The sequence below is a fragment of the Herpailurus yagouaroundi genome, unplaced genomic scaffold (genome assembly GCF_014898765.1).
Source record: "Herpailurus yagouaroundi ecotype Mexico unplaced genomic scaffold, PumYag 216, whole genome shotgun sequence".
Taxonomy (NCBI): Eukaryota; Metazoa; Chordata; class Mammalia; order Carnivora; family Felidae; genus Herpailurus; species Herpailurus yagouaroundi.
The window spans coordinates 7,904,464-7,919,309 of NW_024412447.1; the positions used below are offsets into that span (position 1 = coordinate 7,904,464).

A 14,846-nucleotide genomic window follows, 5' to 3' on the forward strand; every position below is an offset into this window, starting at 1 on the left:
TCTGAGGGGGTGAAGGCCCTGTCCGAGGGAGGGGGCGGGGCTGCAGGGGTGTTGCTGCTAACTGCCCTCCGGCCCCTGGCTGCCCTCCTGTGGTATCCCTTTCCGCGGGCCTCCAGAGGCTACCAAGGCCCAAAGGGCGCTGCGTGGAGACTTCCAGCCAGGACCGGGGTGTGGGAAGGTGGAGGCGGGGCAGGGGGCAGCGGCCCACCTTGGTGTGGTAGCCTGGGAACAGGCTCTCGGTCATGGGCCCCACGTACGTCCTCAGCAGCTGCAGCCACTGGTCCTCATAGCCCACCTGCTTCATGTGGATGTCTACGGTGGGCACGTTCTCGTAGCCTCCAGCCAGCCTTGAGTCCTGTGGGCGGCAGGCACTGAGCCCCAACGGGGCGGTGCCAGCCTCCCCCTTCCTCTTGCTCTCGGACCTTAAAGCTCGTGGAACCTGGGTCTGGAAGCCTCGCCCACTCAGCCTGACTCGCTCCTGCAGGCCCTCTGTGTCTCAGTGAAGACGTCATCTCTTCTGCGAAGCCCCTCGGATCCCCCGTGTCAGGGCCGAAGGCCCCCCCCCCCCGCCCCATGACCCCCACAGCATCTGGGCTGCCGGGCGCAGCCTTCAGAAGTAGCTCCTGCCACTGACTATAGCGGGTGAGGTGCAGGGGGGCTCGGCCAGCACCGCCCAGTGCACCACGCCGCCTAGGTCAGTGGCGAAACCTGGGACTTGCCTGCCCGGTTAGTGTTTCTTGAATGAATGAATGAATGAATGAATGAACACAGTTGTGCCCTCTGTGGGTCCTCTCTCCCTTGGGGACCCCTCTTTGGTGCCACTCTCTTGATTCCATGTCCCTGGCTCCCGGCAACACCTCCCTCCTCGGGGAGCCCTCCCTCCTCACTACCCAGCCCCCCTCACCTCATGCCGGCCTCCTGACCACTGGCCGTAATGCTCCATTTCCTCCACCAGCTCGTCACACATCTGGTCTGACAGCAGCGGGAACCAGTACACGTCTGGACACGGCTGAGAAGACAGGAGAGGAGCAACAGGGCCAGGGGGATGCTCGGTGACCTCTCGGGGAGAAGCCAACAGAGCGGAGAAAAGGCCAGGAGCAGAAAGGGAAGCCGGGGGACGAGAGAAGCCGGGGACCTGGGGACCCGAGCGTGGGGACAGGCCATGGCCAGCGCTGGGCCAGGAAAGGCTGGGCCAGAGAAGGTGGCAGTGGCTCAGAGAACACGGCACAGGTGGCGGGGGGGGTCCTGGAGCCCTGGGTTTGGAGCTTCCTTATGCTAACGGTCCCAAGAGAGAAGAGAGGACCGCTCTGATTGGTGGCAGGGTGGGAAGCTGAAGGCCCGTCTGCTCAGCCTGTGCCTTTATCTGCCCGGGGCAGAGCATTCTGCCCAGGAGGGGGGTCTGTTTGGAGACCGCTAATCCAGGCGGCAGACTCAGGGCGCAACGGCCACCAGGACAGTCAGGGGTCCCTTCGGGGGGGGGGGGGGGCCCCCCCCCCCCCCGCCCCCCCCCCCCCCCGGCGGGGGGGGGGTTCACCTGCTCCACGAGTCCCTGCCCTTCCAGGGCCCGGCTGTAGTTCTCGTGAATGTACTGCTCCCGCCAGTCCTGCGGCAGGGGAGGGGTGCGCGCTTTGACCCGTGCCCTCTTCACGCCATCTGGTCCCCCAAGGAAGCCCCGGCCCCACTACCACGACCGCCCGTCCTCAGGCAGTAGCAGACCTTGGGGGTGAGCACTGTGCGTGTGTGCGCGTGCACGTGTGCCTGCGTCCTCCTTTAGAGAAGGGCGCGCCAGTTCTCTGAGCGAGGGGCCCATCACTCACCAGGGGGTTGTCGAAGATTTGCCAGAGGTCAGGGTGCAGATGGTCTGTGTCATACCGAGAAGTGGCCAGGAGGCGACCAAATTCCTGCTGATTGCTGAGGTGGAGGAAGATGCCCTGGGGCCGGGTCGGGGGTCAGAGTGAGAAGACGCGGGCGGCTGCTTCCCAGCACCCCAGCATGGGGCCCCCAGGCCCCACTCACCTTGTCGCGCAGGCTCTTACAGAAGGCCATGTCCGGGTCGGTGTCGCTGCCCGAGAACACCTCTCTCTGGGGCAGCTCTGTCCTCAGGGTCTCGCCGCGGATCACGTACGCCTGGGATATATAGGGCACATTCCACACGCCCCTGGAGGCACCCGCACCGGGGTCAGGTGGGCACGATTCAACCCGGGAGCCCCTTCCCCCAGGGCGCCCGCTCGCCAAGCCGCGTCCCCCGGTGAAGCGCCGCCGGTCACGCCACCCCGGTCTCGCTCCGGTCCCCCCACCCCACAGCTGTGGCACTGCGACTGGAGGCCGCGCCGGAGCCCTGGGAACGGGGCCTCGGGAGGGCACGCGGGTGGCCGCAGGCCGGAGGGCAGGGGCAGAACTCACACTCGCTTCCGCTGCACTAGTTCCACGTAGTCCTCGGACCGAGCGTAGTACTCGTCAGGGCTCAGGGCTCCCCAGAAGTTGGACCACAGCTTCCCGTGGCGGGACAGCATGGGCGCTATCACCTTCCTGTGGATGGGCAGAGGTGAGCCCTGTCCCCGGGGAGCAAGTCGGGGGCTCCCCGGAGACTACCTGGGCTCCCTCCGGCCGAACTGGGCAAGCGACCTGTTCTCTTCAATGAGGATGCGCAGGGTCTGCTGGTTGGTGATGACGGCGTCAGCATCCAGGCTGAAGTAGAATTCGCACTCGGGGTCCTGCCGACAGCTGTCCCTGGAGGTGACAGATCAACGAACAGATGAGCTAAGATGGGAGCAGGCGGGGGGAGGAGGGGGCCGTGGGGGCGGGGGCGGTGCACTTGCCTCCCCAGGACCCCGAGGGTCTCCTGGCTGGGAGGGCGCCCCTGGGAGGCCAAGCAGAGACCACGTGGTGAACGGAAAGGAAGGACCGAGGCAGAGGCAGCGTCCCTTCCCCCTCCCCCGTCCGCCCCTCCCAGCGCTCACTCACATGGCCATGTCCCTGGCCTCGCCCGGGGTCAGGGCCTCCTCCGGCCCCACGAGCTTCACAGCTGAGAAGTGGCCCTGGAGCTGGGGCCAGGAGTCTGCAATGTGGGGCTCATGGTACACCTCCTGGAGATGGGGGGAGAGATGGGAGGAGGGGAGAGAGAGGGCAGAAAAGATGGTGCCTGAGGAACAGGAGAGGGAAGGTGGTGAGCGGAAGGGGTGTAGGAAGGAGTCAGGGCCGATCCGGTGGGGGCAGGGCCCTTTGGGAGGCTGCGCAGGGGGGCGTCTCACGTTGTTATGCAGGAACAGGGTGACCCTGTCAGGGGGGTAGTCCAGGAGCAGGAGCCGCTGCAGGAAGCGGGGCAGGAACGGGGTAGGCTGTTCCACGAACACGGCCAGAAGCACCCGGGGGGGAGGCTGCAAGATACGACACCTTGGGGCTCAGAGGAGAGCCCAGGCCTCCCCCTGGTGTGTCCTGGGGGTCCCCAGAGCTTTGCCCCGTGTGCCGCTGTCCCGCATGCTCTCCCCGCACCCCCTGCCTCAGTGCCTTGTCCTGCCCGACCCTGGCACCCCTCCTCACCTGCCCCCCCGGGAGTATCCTCCGGTCCCGGCCGCAGAACCCACAGCCTCCCTGAGGAGTCCAGCCATTAGGGACGTAGTTTCCCAGGTAATTCAGCTGCAGCTGTTGGAAGAGGCAGTGAGAGGCTGAAGCAAAGGAGTCCAGCAGGAGAGGGACGGAGAGGCAGGAGGACGGGCAGGGGACAGGGCAGGAGGGGAAGGGATGGACACTTGGACCCTCTCCCATCACCTCTGCCTCAGGGGCTGGGGAGGAATGGCTGTCCAGAAGGGATGGAGGTACCCAGGGGCAGGGGGCAGGTCTGACTGGGGCAGGGGCAGGGTCTGTGGGTATAAACCTTAGTCGGACCGTTCCCATGGACCACGACGGGAAGTGTGTCATAGGCCACATTCCGGATACGCACGCGATTCCGATCAAACTTTAAAACTATCTCATCTGGGGAAGAAAGGGCCAGCTTTACACTCCCTTCCTCTCAAGGCTGCCAAGCAACAGATGCTTCTAAATATGGTGGGCGGGGGACCCCGGCTTCTCTAGAGGGTGAAGGACTTGTGGCTCCAGGGGGGGCGAGGATTGGCTACCTTCTCTCTCCGAGGGTACTGACCAGGCTACTGCCACCCTGGGGTGCTCCACCACACTACCTGGGTGACCGGGGCGAGTCCCCAGTCCCTCGGAAAGGCAGCGTCCTCACCTGTGACAGGTGGTAACCACAGACCCTCCCTTTGTAGGATTGTTGGGTTAAACGAAATTACAGAAGTAGAGCCCCGACCCAGAGCCTTGGCACAAAGTACGTGTCCAACAGATGCTAGGCACAGCGACCCCCTCCGGCTGCCTTTCTCCTCACCCAAAGCCCCATTGAGGTTCTGAAAGATCCGGGATTTATGATCCAGATTGAGGCTGAGTTTCTCCTGCATGGGATGAGATGGGGCAGTTAACCGAGGAGCGGGTGGGCCATAACTGCCCACTCTTTCTACTTCCTCCCTGAAGCTCTACAGCCCGCATGGCACCTGCAGCCCTGCGGAGCTGCGAGGGGCCGCCCTCCCCGCCATCCCCACCCTCAGCCCTGGGTCCAGGTAGAGCCGTGTGTAGAACAGCTGGTCGTCATCATCATCCTCGTACTTCCACTGGCGGACGACTCGGTGGATGGTGGGGGCAAAGCCGATGAACCCTGCGGGGGGTGGGGAGGTGCTGACTCCGAGACTCTTGGGGTCCCAGACACCCGTCCCCACCCCCTCTCTAGCCCGACGGCGCCTGGAACATCCCAAGCCCCACCACTCTTGGCCCCTCAGCCTTGGGCACTCTGCCACTCACCACCAGAGTTGAGGAAGCGCTTCCCCGTGCCCACCTCAGGGTACTGCTCCGCCAGCCCCCACTCGGGCCAGCAGAAGCCCTCGGCAGAGAAGAGCAGGCGGCTCCCACTCTGGACGAACTTCTTCAGCAGCTCGGAGGGGCTGCCAGCCAGAATCACGTCGTAGCTGGGCGAAGAAGAGGGGCCTGAGCAGGACAGCCACTAGGAACCTCGGTATCCTTACCCACCCCTCCAGCTTGCCCCTCCCCCCTGTTCCCCAGCCCCAGCCCCTTTACCTGTCCACGAACATGATGACCATATCCTCCCGGTCAGCATATTTCTCCATTTCCTTCTTTAGCCACCTGACCTTCTGTCCTCCACCAACCGTTCGGGCCACATCACCCCCTCGCCACTCCTGTCCCAGGCCCAGGGTCTGTGGGGGGGGGGGGGAGGGAGACCCGCGGTGCCGGGGCAGGGCTCAGCCGGCCCGGTGGGCCCTCCTGACCAGGCTCACCGTGGGGCCCCAGGCATCCAGCCCTCAGCCCGCTCCAGGGGCAGCAAATCCCCTCCTAGAGGCCACGAGGGCATTCCTCTCCTCACCCGCACTGTGTAGTTGAAGAACTCCGCTGACCGCAGGAAACGCCGGTATCCTTCCGTCTTGGCTGTGGCCACCGTGATCACCAGCAGCTTCTCTGTCACCAGCCGGGAATTGGCGCTCGGGACCCGCTCACCCAGCTCACTGCCCCACGAGTTCCGCTCACCGCAGGCCCCCTTGCCCTCCCTCCGACTCTGCCCCTGTCCTCCTATTATTTTTATTTTTATTTTTCCGATTCCCTCTTAAACTCTTCTCAACCAAAACTTCGGCTCCAATTGAGAGCTGGGTGGGAGAGACACCCAGGAATCCGGGATGAGTTCACATGGAGAGGCTGGAAATCCCAGCTCGGGGTGGAGGTGTGGGGGGGTAGGGTAGGTGGGCGAGGGGCCGCGCGATTCGTCCCACGGAGGGCCCAAGGGCTTGGGAGAGGCCGGCCACCCCCTCCAGGCCTCCACCCCCCACTCCCGGACCCTGCGGGCAGACACGCAAAACCCGCATCCACTCGCCGCTCCCGGGGCTCTCACCTGGGTTGACCGGGTCTCTGCCCCGGGGACGGTCGGAAGCAGGGGTCGCAGGAGGCGGGAGCAGCAGCAGCAGGATTCCCAGCAGGAGCCGGAGTCCCGGGCCCCAGGAGGCCATGGCGAGGAGCCGGCCGAGAAGGCACAGAGGCCCGCAGGGCGCCTGGGCTGTGCGCCTGGATCCCAATTCCGGGGAGGGGCTGTGGGCAGAGGGACCGGGGCTGCCTTGCGGCCCGCTGTGAGGAGGTACAGGGCTCGGGCTCCGCCCTGGAAAAAAGGCGTAGCCCGAGGCTACTGAAAACTCGAGAAGCCGGCGCCGTAGACAAGGCGAGGATTGTCCCCGGGCGTGAGCGCGCGGGCTGCACGGAGTCAGCAGAGGGGGCGCCCGGCCGGGAGGCGGGGGCTCGGGCCGGCGGTCGCGAGCCGAGGACTTCGGTCTGAGCCAGCCCGGCCCAGCGCCGCCTGACACACGAGGAAACTGAAACCCGGAGAGGGGAAGTGACCCTCAGCAGGTCCGGCGGGATGCGGAGGCGGGTCTTTGCCACAGCTCTGCCGGGAGCGGCTGGGCGGAAGGCCGGGCGAGCACGGCGTGGGGGCGCTCGGAGCGGGGACGAGCGGAGCAGCGGGCGGCAAGGAGGGAGAAGGCCGAGGAGTCTGCGGCGCCAGGGGCGCAGGGGGTTGAGGTTTCGGCAGAGGGTCACCAAGGGCCTCTCGGATTGCCCACTCAAGCCTACGCACTCTCTTTGGTAGTCCAGCCCATCATCTCTGCCGCCCCGGGAAGACTCTCCAGGGACTGCCTTTGTGATGGTGGCATCTTCAGAAGGACGACGAAAGGGAAATAACATTTCTCAAAAGACCACTGGTACCACCTCTTTAAAATGATCCACGTAGGGGACCCCACAAAACACACAGCCACCCTGAAGCCGGAAGTGGTTTTGCCCCTATAAAATATGGCGGAAAGCTTTCTGGTCTCCTAGGGAACATCACGTAATGGGTGGAAGCTTTGGGAATTCTAGTGGGATAATTCTGCGCACGCGCAAAAGCACGCGCTGCCGGAAGTGACGACACGCCTTCCACAGCGGGTGCTTTAGCACGCGTGCGCAGGAGGCTCTTCCGTCAGCTGTGTTGTGGAAATGGTGGAGAAGAAAACTTCGGGTATGTGAGCCCCGGGCGGTTGGCCCCTTACCGCCTCCCAAATCCGAACCTGGCCTAGGATGTTCTCAACCAGTTATTAGTCTCAAATCCCTTCCCCGGCGCTCGGGCCCTGGCGTCGGGGTCGCTCCTCAGACCATTCATGTTTAATTGATGCCTGCTTGCTCCACGTCGGGCGCCTGGGTTGGAGAGAGGAAAAAGATCCCTATCATCCCCAAATTGGCTTTCTGGGAGGGGAACAGACACGCAGGCCTGCCGCTGCACTTCAGAGTGATACGTGCGATGGCAGAGGGGAGCACAGCTCCTGGGCGCGGGGAGGAGTGGCACCTAACCTAGCTTCTGGGATGGAGGGCACCGGGAAGGGGGCGGGGGAAAACGCTTGGATGGAGGCTTGAAAGTCGGGTTAAGGTTTCACTCGGTGCAGTTGCGCCGAGGCTCATTCCCGGCAGCGTGAACCGCGCGTGCAAAGGCAGGAAAGCAAGAGAAAGCAAGTCGCTTGGGGAGCCAAGTTCACAGTTCGGGGCTTGCGGAGGAATAGCAAGAATAGTCTGGAGGGTTGGGGAAAGGTACACCTGAAAGGCATCCCATATAGTGCCAGAGAGTTTGAATTCTCTGGAGAGAATTGGCGCAGTGGGGAATCATTACAGGCTCTCTTAAGGCAGGGGAGTGACCGAAAGAGATTTATCTTTTAGAGAGGCAGTTCTGGCTTCAGTGCGGAGCAGCGCTGTACGGCGGAACTTTCTGGAATGATGGGAATGGTCTTACTCAGTACCGTGTAGGATGGCAGCCTTTAGCCACATGTGGCGGTTGAGCATGTGAAATGTGGCTAGTGCCACGGAGGAACTGAATTTTAAATTTTAAACTTACTTAATCTACAGCATTTAAACAACCACAGGTGAGTAGTGGCTACCCCCTTGTACAGCGCAGGTCTAGAGACTGGAAGGCAATTAAGGAGCCATTGAGTAGTCCCCACAAGAGATGTGGGTGGAGCAGTCCGCCAGATTGACTTTTTAATGAATCCAATCGTGTCAGCATTTCTTAAACTCTTTGCTGGATCTCCATTATTCTCAGTATAAATCCCCAAATCCAAAGTTCTTTAGACACTTACAGGTCAGACTGTTAACAGCGGGCCTGACTTTATAACCACACAGCACCCCCTCCCTACGTGCTTTATATTACCAGCCATACTGAACTTTTTATAATTTATTGAAGGCACCACAGTCTGCCATCCAAGCCTTCTTCCATGCTGGTATGAAAGCCTGAAACACCCTTTTCTCTCCCCCAACCAAGGTAACTTCTATTCATTAGTCAGATCTCAACCTAGACTTCTTATTTTCCTCTGGAAAATCTTTTGACTACCCCAGGGCCAGTTGGGTGTTTCTGGCATGTGCCCCCGTAGCACCGTGTACTTCCTTGTGCTAACATATCCTGTGCTCTGCTCATTTGTTTGATCATTTGTATTCCCCACTAGACTATAAGCTCATGTATTCCCAGAACCAAGGGCACCGCCTGGTACTTGGGAGGGAGGCAGTATACAGTGATCCAGAGCTGGGAAGCTCTGCGTTCTTCCCAAGCCACATACCAGCTACATGAGCTTTGGACATGTTTCTTAACCTCTGAACTTTAGTAAACTGGGGATGATAATGATATCTCTCGCGTTGGGTTGATAAAGAGTTAAAGCTCTTACACAAAGAGCTTAGCATAGCGTCTGGCTCATAGTGCGTGCCCAGTGTTAGCCCCTGGTGCCGATGCTATTTATTTTGGTTACAGGCACTCGATAAATATCTGTTCAATGAATAAAGAGATAATTTTGTGTAGAGTTGTGAGACCCTGATAAAGAGAGAAGTTTAAAATAACTCCTAGGTGTCTTGTTTAGGATGCCTGTGCAGATGGTTCTGTTTACTTAGAGAGTTCAGGAAGAGAAGCAGACTTGGAGGGGAAGATTTAAAATTTTGGGCTGCAGTGACGAAGGGGTCATCTCTGATTACTGCTCGAAGCCTGTCATGTGGCCTGCCCTCTCGCCTCTACGGAGAGGGCTGTCCCCATCTCTTTCTGAGTCTGATCGCTCTTCCTGGGATTGCAAACCCAAACATAGGGCTGTCTCTCCCAAAAGCAAATGACTCCAAAAAGTGGTTCTCTCAATCCTGAACCTTCTCCTGAGCTCCACAACTGGCTGTTCAACTGGTTGCAGGAAGTCAGCCGCTGACCTCACCATTTAATTTTTAAGTTTATTTATTTTGAGAGAGAGACAGAGAGAGAGAGAGAGAGAGAGGAGTGGGGGCAGAGAGAGAGGGAGAGAGAGCATTCCAAGCAGGCTCTGCACTGTCATTACAGAGCCCAACACGGGGCTTGAACCCACAAACGTGAGATCATGACCTGAGCTGAGATCAAGAGTTGGATGCTTAACTGACTGAACCACCCAGGCGCCCCATTGACCTCACCATTTTATTTTTTTTCAACGTTTTTTTTAAAATTTTTTATTTATTTTTGGGACAGAGAGAGACAGAGCATGTACGGGGGAGGGGCAGAGAGAGAGGGAGACACAGAATCGGAAACAGGCTCCAGGCTCCGAGCCATCAGCCCAGAGCCCGACGCGGGGCTCGAACTCACGGACCGCGAGATCGTGACCTGGCTGAAGTTGGACGCTTAACCGACTGCGCCACCCAGGCGCCCCCTTTTTTTTTTTTTCAACGTTTTTTTTTTTATTTTTTATGACCTCACCATTTTAAACCTCTCTCTTCTTACCTACCGGCTGTTCGTTGGGATCAGATAATTCTACACAACATGTCTCCTTCTTCATTAAACACATTTGCTGAGTGCTTTTCACCATCAGAAAAACCTGAAGTCACATCAGGGATGCAAATGAAGGGATTCTTTCCACCAGAGGGAAATAGTCAGTAAAGTCTCAGGGTGTAGTAAAAGGAAGATTTTAGAAATACACACTGGATTTGGCCCTAGGGCATCGCCAGGGTCCTGAGTGTGAGTAGTTCCCACTGAATGGGAGTCATTTTGCTGGGGGTTGAAGAGTGGATGGGAGGTGAGGAAATGAAGCTTCCCATGGGCGATTCTCTCAAAGATGAGTCTTTGTGAATTTGGGTCAACACGTGAGGGTTTGGCAGGTTTTTCCAGTGAAGGGAAGGTCCCTGTTGGGGAAGAGGGTTTGAAGATGCAGGAGGGACAGAAGGACCCGAGCTGGAGATGGAGGGTTGGGTTTAGCAATGGGACTCAGTGGAGGGGTAGGGGGTGCATCCTCTTGGAATGGAGGGAAGGCGGGTGCCAGGCAGTTATATTTGAGAGCGGGCTGGAGGATGAGCATCTCTACGTGTGTCCTTTGAAGTAGGAAATGAGATTGCTAAGCATGATGGCTGAGTGCATGAAGGTCCCAGTGGAGGCTGCAAGCCCTGCGTGTACAGTGGTCCCCATCTGCACGGTTGTATGATTTCTGCCAGCAGTGAGAGGTCTCCAGGAGGCATCTCTTTGGCTGGGTCTGGGGATTGGGAGGAAAGGCCAGGGCCAAAGGCATGAGTGACTGAAATGACAGCCTTGTTAGCCAGGAGGGAGGCAAGCCAGGGGGCTAATATATTGGGAGAAGGTACAGGCGCCAAGGGCTTGGTGACTCAGATGACATCAGAGAGCTGTGGTTCCGTCCGCACACTTCCCGGAACCAAGGCCAGCCCAGCTTCTCTCTTCCTATGCCCTCATGACTCTGCCCCACCCAGTTCGCTCCCAGGACCCTGGACAGCGGCGGGTGCTCGACCGGGCTGCCAGACAGCGCCGCATCAACAGGCAGCTCGAGGCCTTGGAGAATGACAACTTCCAGGACGACCCCCATGCAGGACTCCCCCAGCTCGGCAAAAGGCTGCCTCAGTTTGATGATGATGCAGACACCGGTGAGGCAGGGGTAGAAGGAGGCGGGTGGAGGGAGGGAGGACCGGGCTGGGGAGGCAAGGCCAAAGGAAGGGGAAGGGGTCTGCCTGGAGACAGATTGTAGAGGGACTTGGGGTGGGGGCGGGGGGGGGGGGGGGGCAGATGACACAGGAGCCCCTCTGGCTTTGTCAGGGACTGGCTTCTGTGACTTCTGTGACCGTGAGCCAGCTGCTCTCCCCCTCTGCGTCACCTGCCTCTAGCACATGTAGAGTAAAGAACATGGAGAGCGGAGCTCCGGGAGCACTTCCAGCTCTGACTTAGAGCCTTGGACTTAGGGGAGCGTGGAGATGGAGCAGGTTAGAGAAGTGAGGGGAGGGATACACGGTAGTGAGAGGCCGACTCAGAACCCAGGTGAGCGTGTGCGCAGGGAGTGGACACATGAGTGTCGGGAACGATGGCACAGAGAAAGATGGTGTCTTTCTTGGCACGTGCCAAGTAACTATAGTTGACCTTTGAGCAACAGGGGTTTGAGCTGCAGGGGTCCACTTGTACGTGGGATTTGTTCAGTCGGTGCTGTAAATATATTTGCTCTCATGATTTTCTTTCTTTTTTCTTAAGTTGTTTTTTATTTTAGTGTTTGTTTATTTTTGAGAGAGGTGGAGACAGCATGAGTGGAGGAGGGGCAGAGAAAGGGAGAGAGAGAATCCCAAGCAGGTTCCGTGCTGCCAGCACAGAGCCTGATGCAGGGCTGGAACCCCATGAAACTGAGATCATGACCTGAGCCGAAAGCAAAAGTTGGATGTTTAACTGACTAAGCGCCCCCCCCTTATGATTTACTTAATATTTTGTTTTCCCCAGTGTTGTTTTAAGAATACAGTATATAATACATATAACATACAAAACATACGTTAACCGACTGTTTGTATTGTCAGAAAGGCTTCTGGTCACCAGTAGGCTATTTGATGTTGTTTTTTGGGGAGTCCAGAGTTATACACAGGTCTTGGACTACGTGGAGGAGGCCAGCACCCCAACCCCTGTGTTGTTCAAGAGTCAACTGTAATTAATTGTTCTTCCTCTGTAGGAAAGAAAAAGAAGAAAACTCGAGGCGATCATTTTAAACTTCGCTTCCGAAAGAACTTTCAGGCCTTGCTAGAGGAGCAGGTGAGAGGGCGTGGCCCCGGGGACTGGGGGTGCCCCACGGGGAAGGAAGGAGCCTGCAGAGGTCCTTGTCCCAGGTCGGTGTTTGCCACGTGGGTGGGCGGAGGAGGTGTGGAGCCTTCCCCTTGTCTCTACAGAACCTGAGTGTGGCCGAGGGCCCCAACTATCTGACAGCCTGTGCGGGTCCCCCCTCCCGGCCTCAGCGGCCCTTCTGTGCCGTCTGCGGCTTCCCCTCCCCGTACACCTGCGTCAGCTGTGGCGCCCGATACTGCACGGTGCGCTGTCTGGGCACCCACCAGGAGACCAGGTGAGCTCAGGACCTCCCCCTGCGCCCACATCCTCTCCTTCCTATCCCCCAGCCTCCCGGGACCTCTCCTCCTCCTGGGCCTCCACTGCCTGCAGGTGCCTGAAGTGGACTGTGTGAGCCTGGGCGTCCCCAGAGGGGAAGGCCCTCTGCACCCCACCTCAGCCTCGGAGAAGGCTTGGCCAAGGAGAGAGGTGCTCTTCTGGACCGAGAGAGGAGCCGTTCACTCGCCCAGCAAAGCTGTGTCCTACCTGCCAGGGAAGACAGGCCTAGTCCTGGGGGCTGTTTGGGGGGAAGTGGGCTGGGCCCTCAGCGTGCTGTTGTAATAAAAGGTGTCATCCGAGGAGGAACCTGCCTCTTTGGTCACGTGGTGGTTTGGGCATGAGGGTCACGGGTCTCTGTGCTGTTCACTGCTCCGTGGGTTTTCCTTCTATGCATCAGTCACCCCTCCCACTGTCTGTCTCCCTGGGTTCCCTGATGGAGGAAGATTTTGTCCCATTCTGCTGCCACGCCCACATCTCAGCCTTCTTTGGCTGTCGCTTTATGTCATTTTTTGATGATGGATTCGGTGCATTTGCTTTTGCTTTTTGTTTCTGTAGTTCTCCCGAGTATCATTTGAGCACAGTTAGGACTGGGTGACAGGGAAGTGGAGTGAGGGCTGGGGGTGGGGCACAGGAGGAGACTGAGGGAGGAGCCAGTCCCCTGTCTTCATCCTCTTGATACTTAACCGGGTAGAGAGATCAGCCCTCACCCTTGGTGCTGCCTCCAGAGGAGGCTGCTGTTACCAGGGGCCGCAGTGTGCAAAATTATTAGTATCCGAGAAAACCCAGACATTTCTGGAGGCATGGGGGAATTCACGATATAGAGGCCTCTGTTCTTGGTGGCCCTGGGTGCTGTAATTCTTGTGTGCTGTGAAAGCTTCTTACACTCAGGCCTCCTCTAAGTGGATTGTGTGCTATGAGCTTATAAGCTCCTTGGAGTTGTTGTCTTAAGGCTCTGTATCCTGTTGGAACTTAGCAAAGCACATGCTTAGGAAGCATTTGTTGAACAAGTAACCTCAATGAGATATTAATGAGATCCAGTAAATTCGGTGTTAGGCATCTTTATAGGCTCTCCTCCCCCCTTTTGGGACTTTCCTACAGCTGGCTCAGGTGTCCCAGGGCCTGCCTGAGAAACTGCCTGCCCTTTCTCTGGAGACTTGAGGTGGGGTCAGTGGTGTCGGTGGCCGCCCCAAGTTGAATGGTGGTGAGGATGCGGTTTGAGGACAATCCCAAGTGGTTTTAAAAGATGGCTGTACATTTTTTTGACAACCCTTTGATCGAAAGGTAGGGTCTTTGTCCCCTTTCCCTGGGATCTAGGCAGAATTCTGACTGCTTCAATGAGTACAGGGTGGCAGAGGTGAGACCATGTGACATTCAAGGATAGGTGATAAAAGGCAGGGAAGCTTCTGCCTTGTCAACTAGGACACTTGAGTTTTAGATCCCTCAGCCACCATGTAAGAAATCCAGCCATCCTCCAGGCGCCTGGGTGGCTCAGTAGGTTAGGAGTCCAACTCTTTAAAAAAAAAAAAAAATTTTTTTTTTAATGTTTACTTATTTTTGAAGGAGAAAGAGACAGAGCATGAGCAGGGGAGGGGCAGAGAGAGAGGGAGACATAGAATCTGAAGCAGGCTCCAGGCTCTGAGCTGTCAGCACAGAGCCCGATGCAGGGCTCGAACTCATAAGCTGTGAGATCATGACCTAATCCGAAGCCAGATGCTCAACTGACTGAGCCACCCAGGTGCCCCAGGAGTCCAACTCTTGATCTCAGCTCGGGTCTTGATCTCAGAGTTATGAGTTTGAGCCCCGTGTGGGGCTCCACGCTGGGTGAAGTCTACTAAAGAGAAAGGAGGAAAGGAAAGAAAAGGAAGGGAAAGGAGAAAGGGAGAGGCAGAGAAAGAAAGAAAAATCAAGAAATCCAACTATCCTAAAGCCACCTTGCTATGAGGAAGCCTAGGCCACACAGAGAGGCCACACGCAGGTGGCTGAGTCAAGCCTTGAAGCCATTCTAGCCTAGGCTTCCATTGTGACAGTGAAGACACATCCAGGCAATTCTGGCACCCAGGCATCGAATCACCCTCAGCTGTTTGAGTCTTCATGACTGTGTCCTCACTGTCATGGAGCAGACACAAGCCATCCCTGCCACACTCCAAATTCTGACCTACAGAATCCATGTGTATAACCAAATGGTTTATGCCACTGAGTCTTGGGATGGTTAGAAAGCAATAGTAACTGGGACACCAGGAACCCAGTTTGCTGGCATCTAACTTCTGGCCTCAATTTGTGTCTCCCTCCCACGAAAGGAAACTTTTCTAGGCCCTAACCTTTTTATTTCCCTCTCTATCAAGAAGTACATGCAAGGGGGAACATTGCTGGCTCAGTCAGTAGAGCA

General features: G+C 57.9%; 2 protein-coding genes and 1 long non-coding RNA gene across 6 annotated transcripts in view; 2 read left to right on the top strand and 1 right to left on the bottom strand.

The window, feature by feature from the left end:
• The window catches only part of PLOD3 (procollagen-lysine,2-oxoglutarate 5-dioxygenase 3), a 7,318-nt gene extending 1,231 nt beyond the window's left edge, over positions 1–6,087 (bottom strand). The window contains 17 exon segments of the mRNA XM_040456046.1: positions 205–355; positions 905–1,009; positions 1,535–1,603; positions 1,818–1,931; positions 2,017–2,158; positions 2,404–2,529; positions 2,626–2,730; positions 2,965–3,086; positions 3,252–3,377; positions 3,541–3,642; positions 3,875–3,972; positions 4,379–4,442; positions 4,590–4,702; positions 4,846–5,009; positions 5,119–5,255; positions 5,423–5,514; positions 5,942–6,087. Coding sequence (XP_040311980.1) covers positions 205–355; positions 905–1,009; positions 1,535–1,603; positions 1,818–1,931; positions 2,017–2,158; positions 2,404–2,529; positions 2,626–2,730; positions 2,965–3,086; positions 3,252–3,377; positions 3,541–3,642; positions 3,875–3,972; positions 4,379–4,442; positions 4,590–4,702; positions 4,846–5,009; positions 5,119–5,255; positions 5,423–5,514; positions 5,942–6,056 — 1,945 coding nt within the window. The 5' untranslated portion in view covers positions 6,057–6,087.
• LOC121017671 (uncharacterized) lies at positions 2,067–5,680 on the top strand. Of its 2 annotated transcripts, XR_005784854.1 has the most exons (6): positions 2,067–2,183; positions 2,424–2,545; positions 2,643–2,736; positions 4,263–4,321; positions 4,824–5,056; positions 5,459–5,680. It is a non-coding gene; the product is annotated as an uncharacterized LOC121017671 (long non-coding RNA). The 2 variants fall into 2 exon arrangements; XR_005784855.1 differs by lacking the exon at positions 4,263–4,321.
• A 246-nt stretch (positions 6,088–6,333) lies between the features above and the next one.
• On the top strand, positions 6,334–12,771 carry ZNHIT1 (zinc finger HIT-type containing 1). Of its 3 annotated transcripts, XM_040456043.1 has the most exons (6): positions 6,334–6,447; positions 6,686–6,797; positions 10,807–10,977; positions 12,036–12,115; positions 12,250–12,419; positions 12,515–12,771. In XM_040456043.1, the coding sequence occupies exons 2-6, from the start codon at positions 6,740–6,742 to the stop codon at positions 12,534–12,536; spliced, it is 501 nt and encodes a 166-aa protein (XP_040311977.1). In that variant the 5' UTR covers positions 6,334–6,447; positions 6,686–6,739; the 3' UTR covers positions 12,537–12,771. The 3 variants fall into 3 exon arrangements, with proteins under 3 accessions (XP_040311977.1, XP_040311976.1, XP_040311978.1); XM_040456042.1 differs by lacking the exon at positions 6,334–6,447 and having other exon boundaries at positions 6,505–6,797; XM_040456044.1 differs by lacking the exons at positions 6,334–6,447; positions 6,686–6,797 and adding an exon at positions 6,976–7,090.
• The last annotated feature ends 2,075 nt before the right edge of the window (positions 12,772–14,846 follow it).

What these genes read in the sequence shown, in the direction of transcription:
- ZNHIT1 (XM_040456043.1), top strand. Translation starts at nt 6,740, where the DNA reads ATGGTGGCATCTTCAGAAGGACGACGAAAGGGAAATAACATTTCTCAA. An exon ending in TGATGATGATGCAGACACCG is followed by an intron (nt 10,978 to 12,035) that starts GTGAGGCAGGGG and finishes CTTCCTCTGTAG; the next exon opens with GAAAGAAAAAGAAGAAAACT. An exon ending in AGGCCTTGCTAGAGGAGCAG is followed by an intron (nt 12,116 to 12,249) that starts GTGAGAGGGCGT and finishes TTGTCTCTACAG; the next exon opens with AACCTGAGTGTGGCCGAGGG.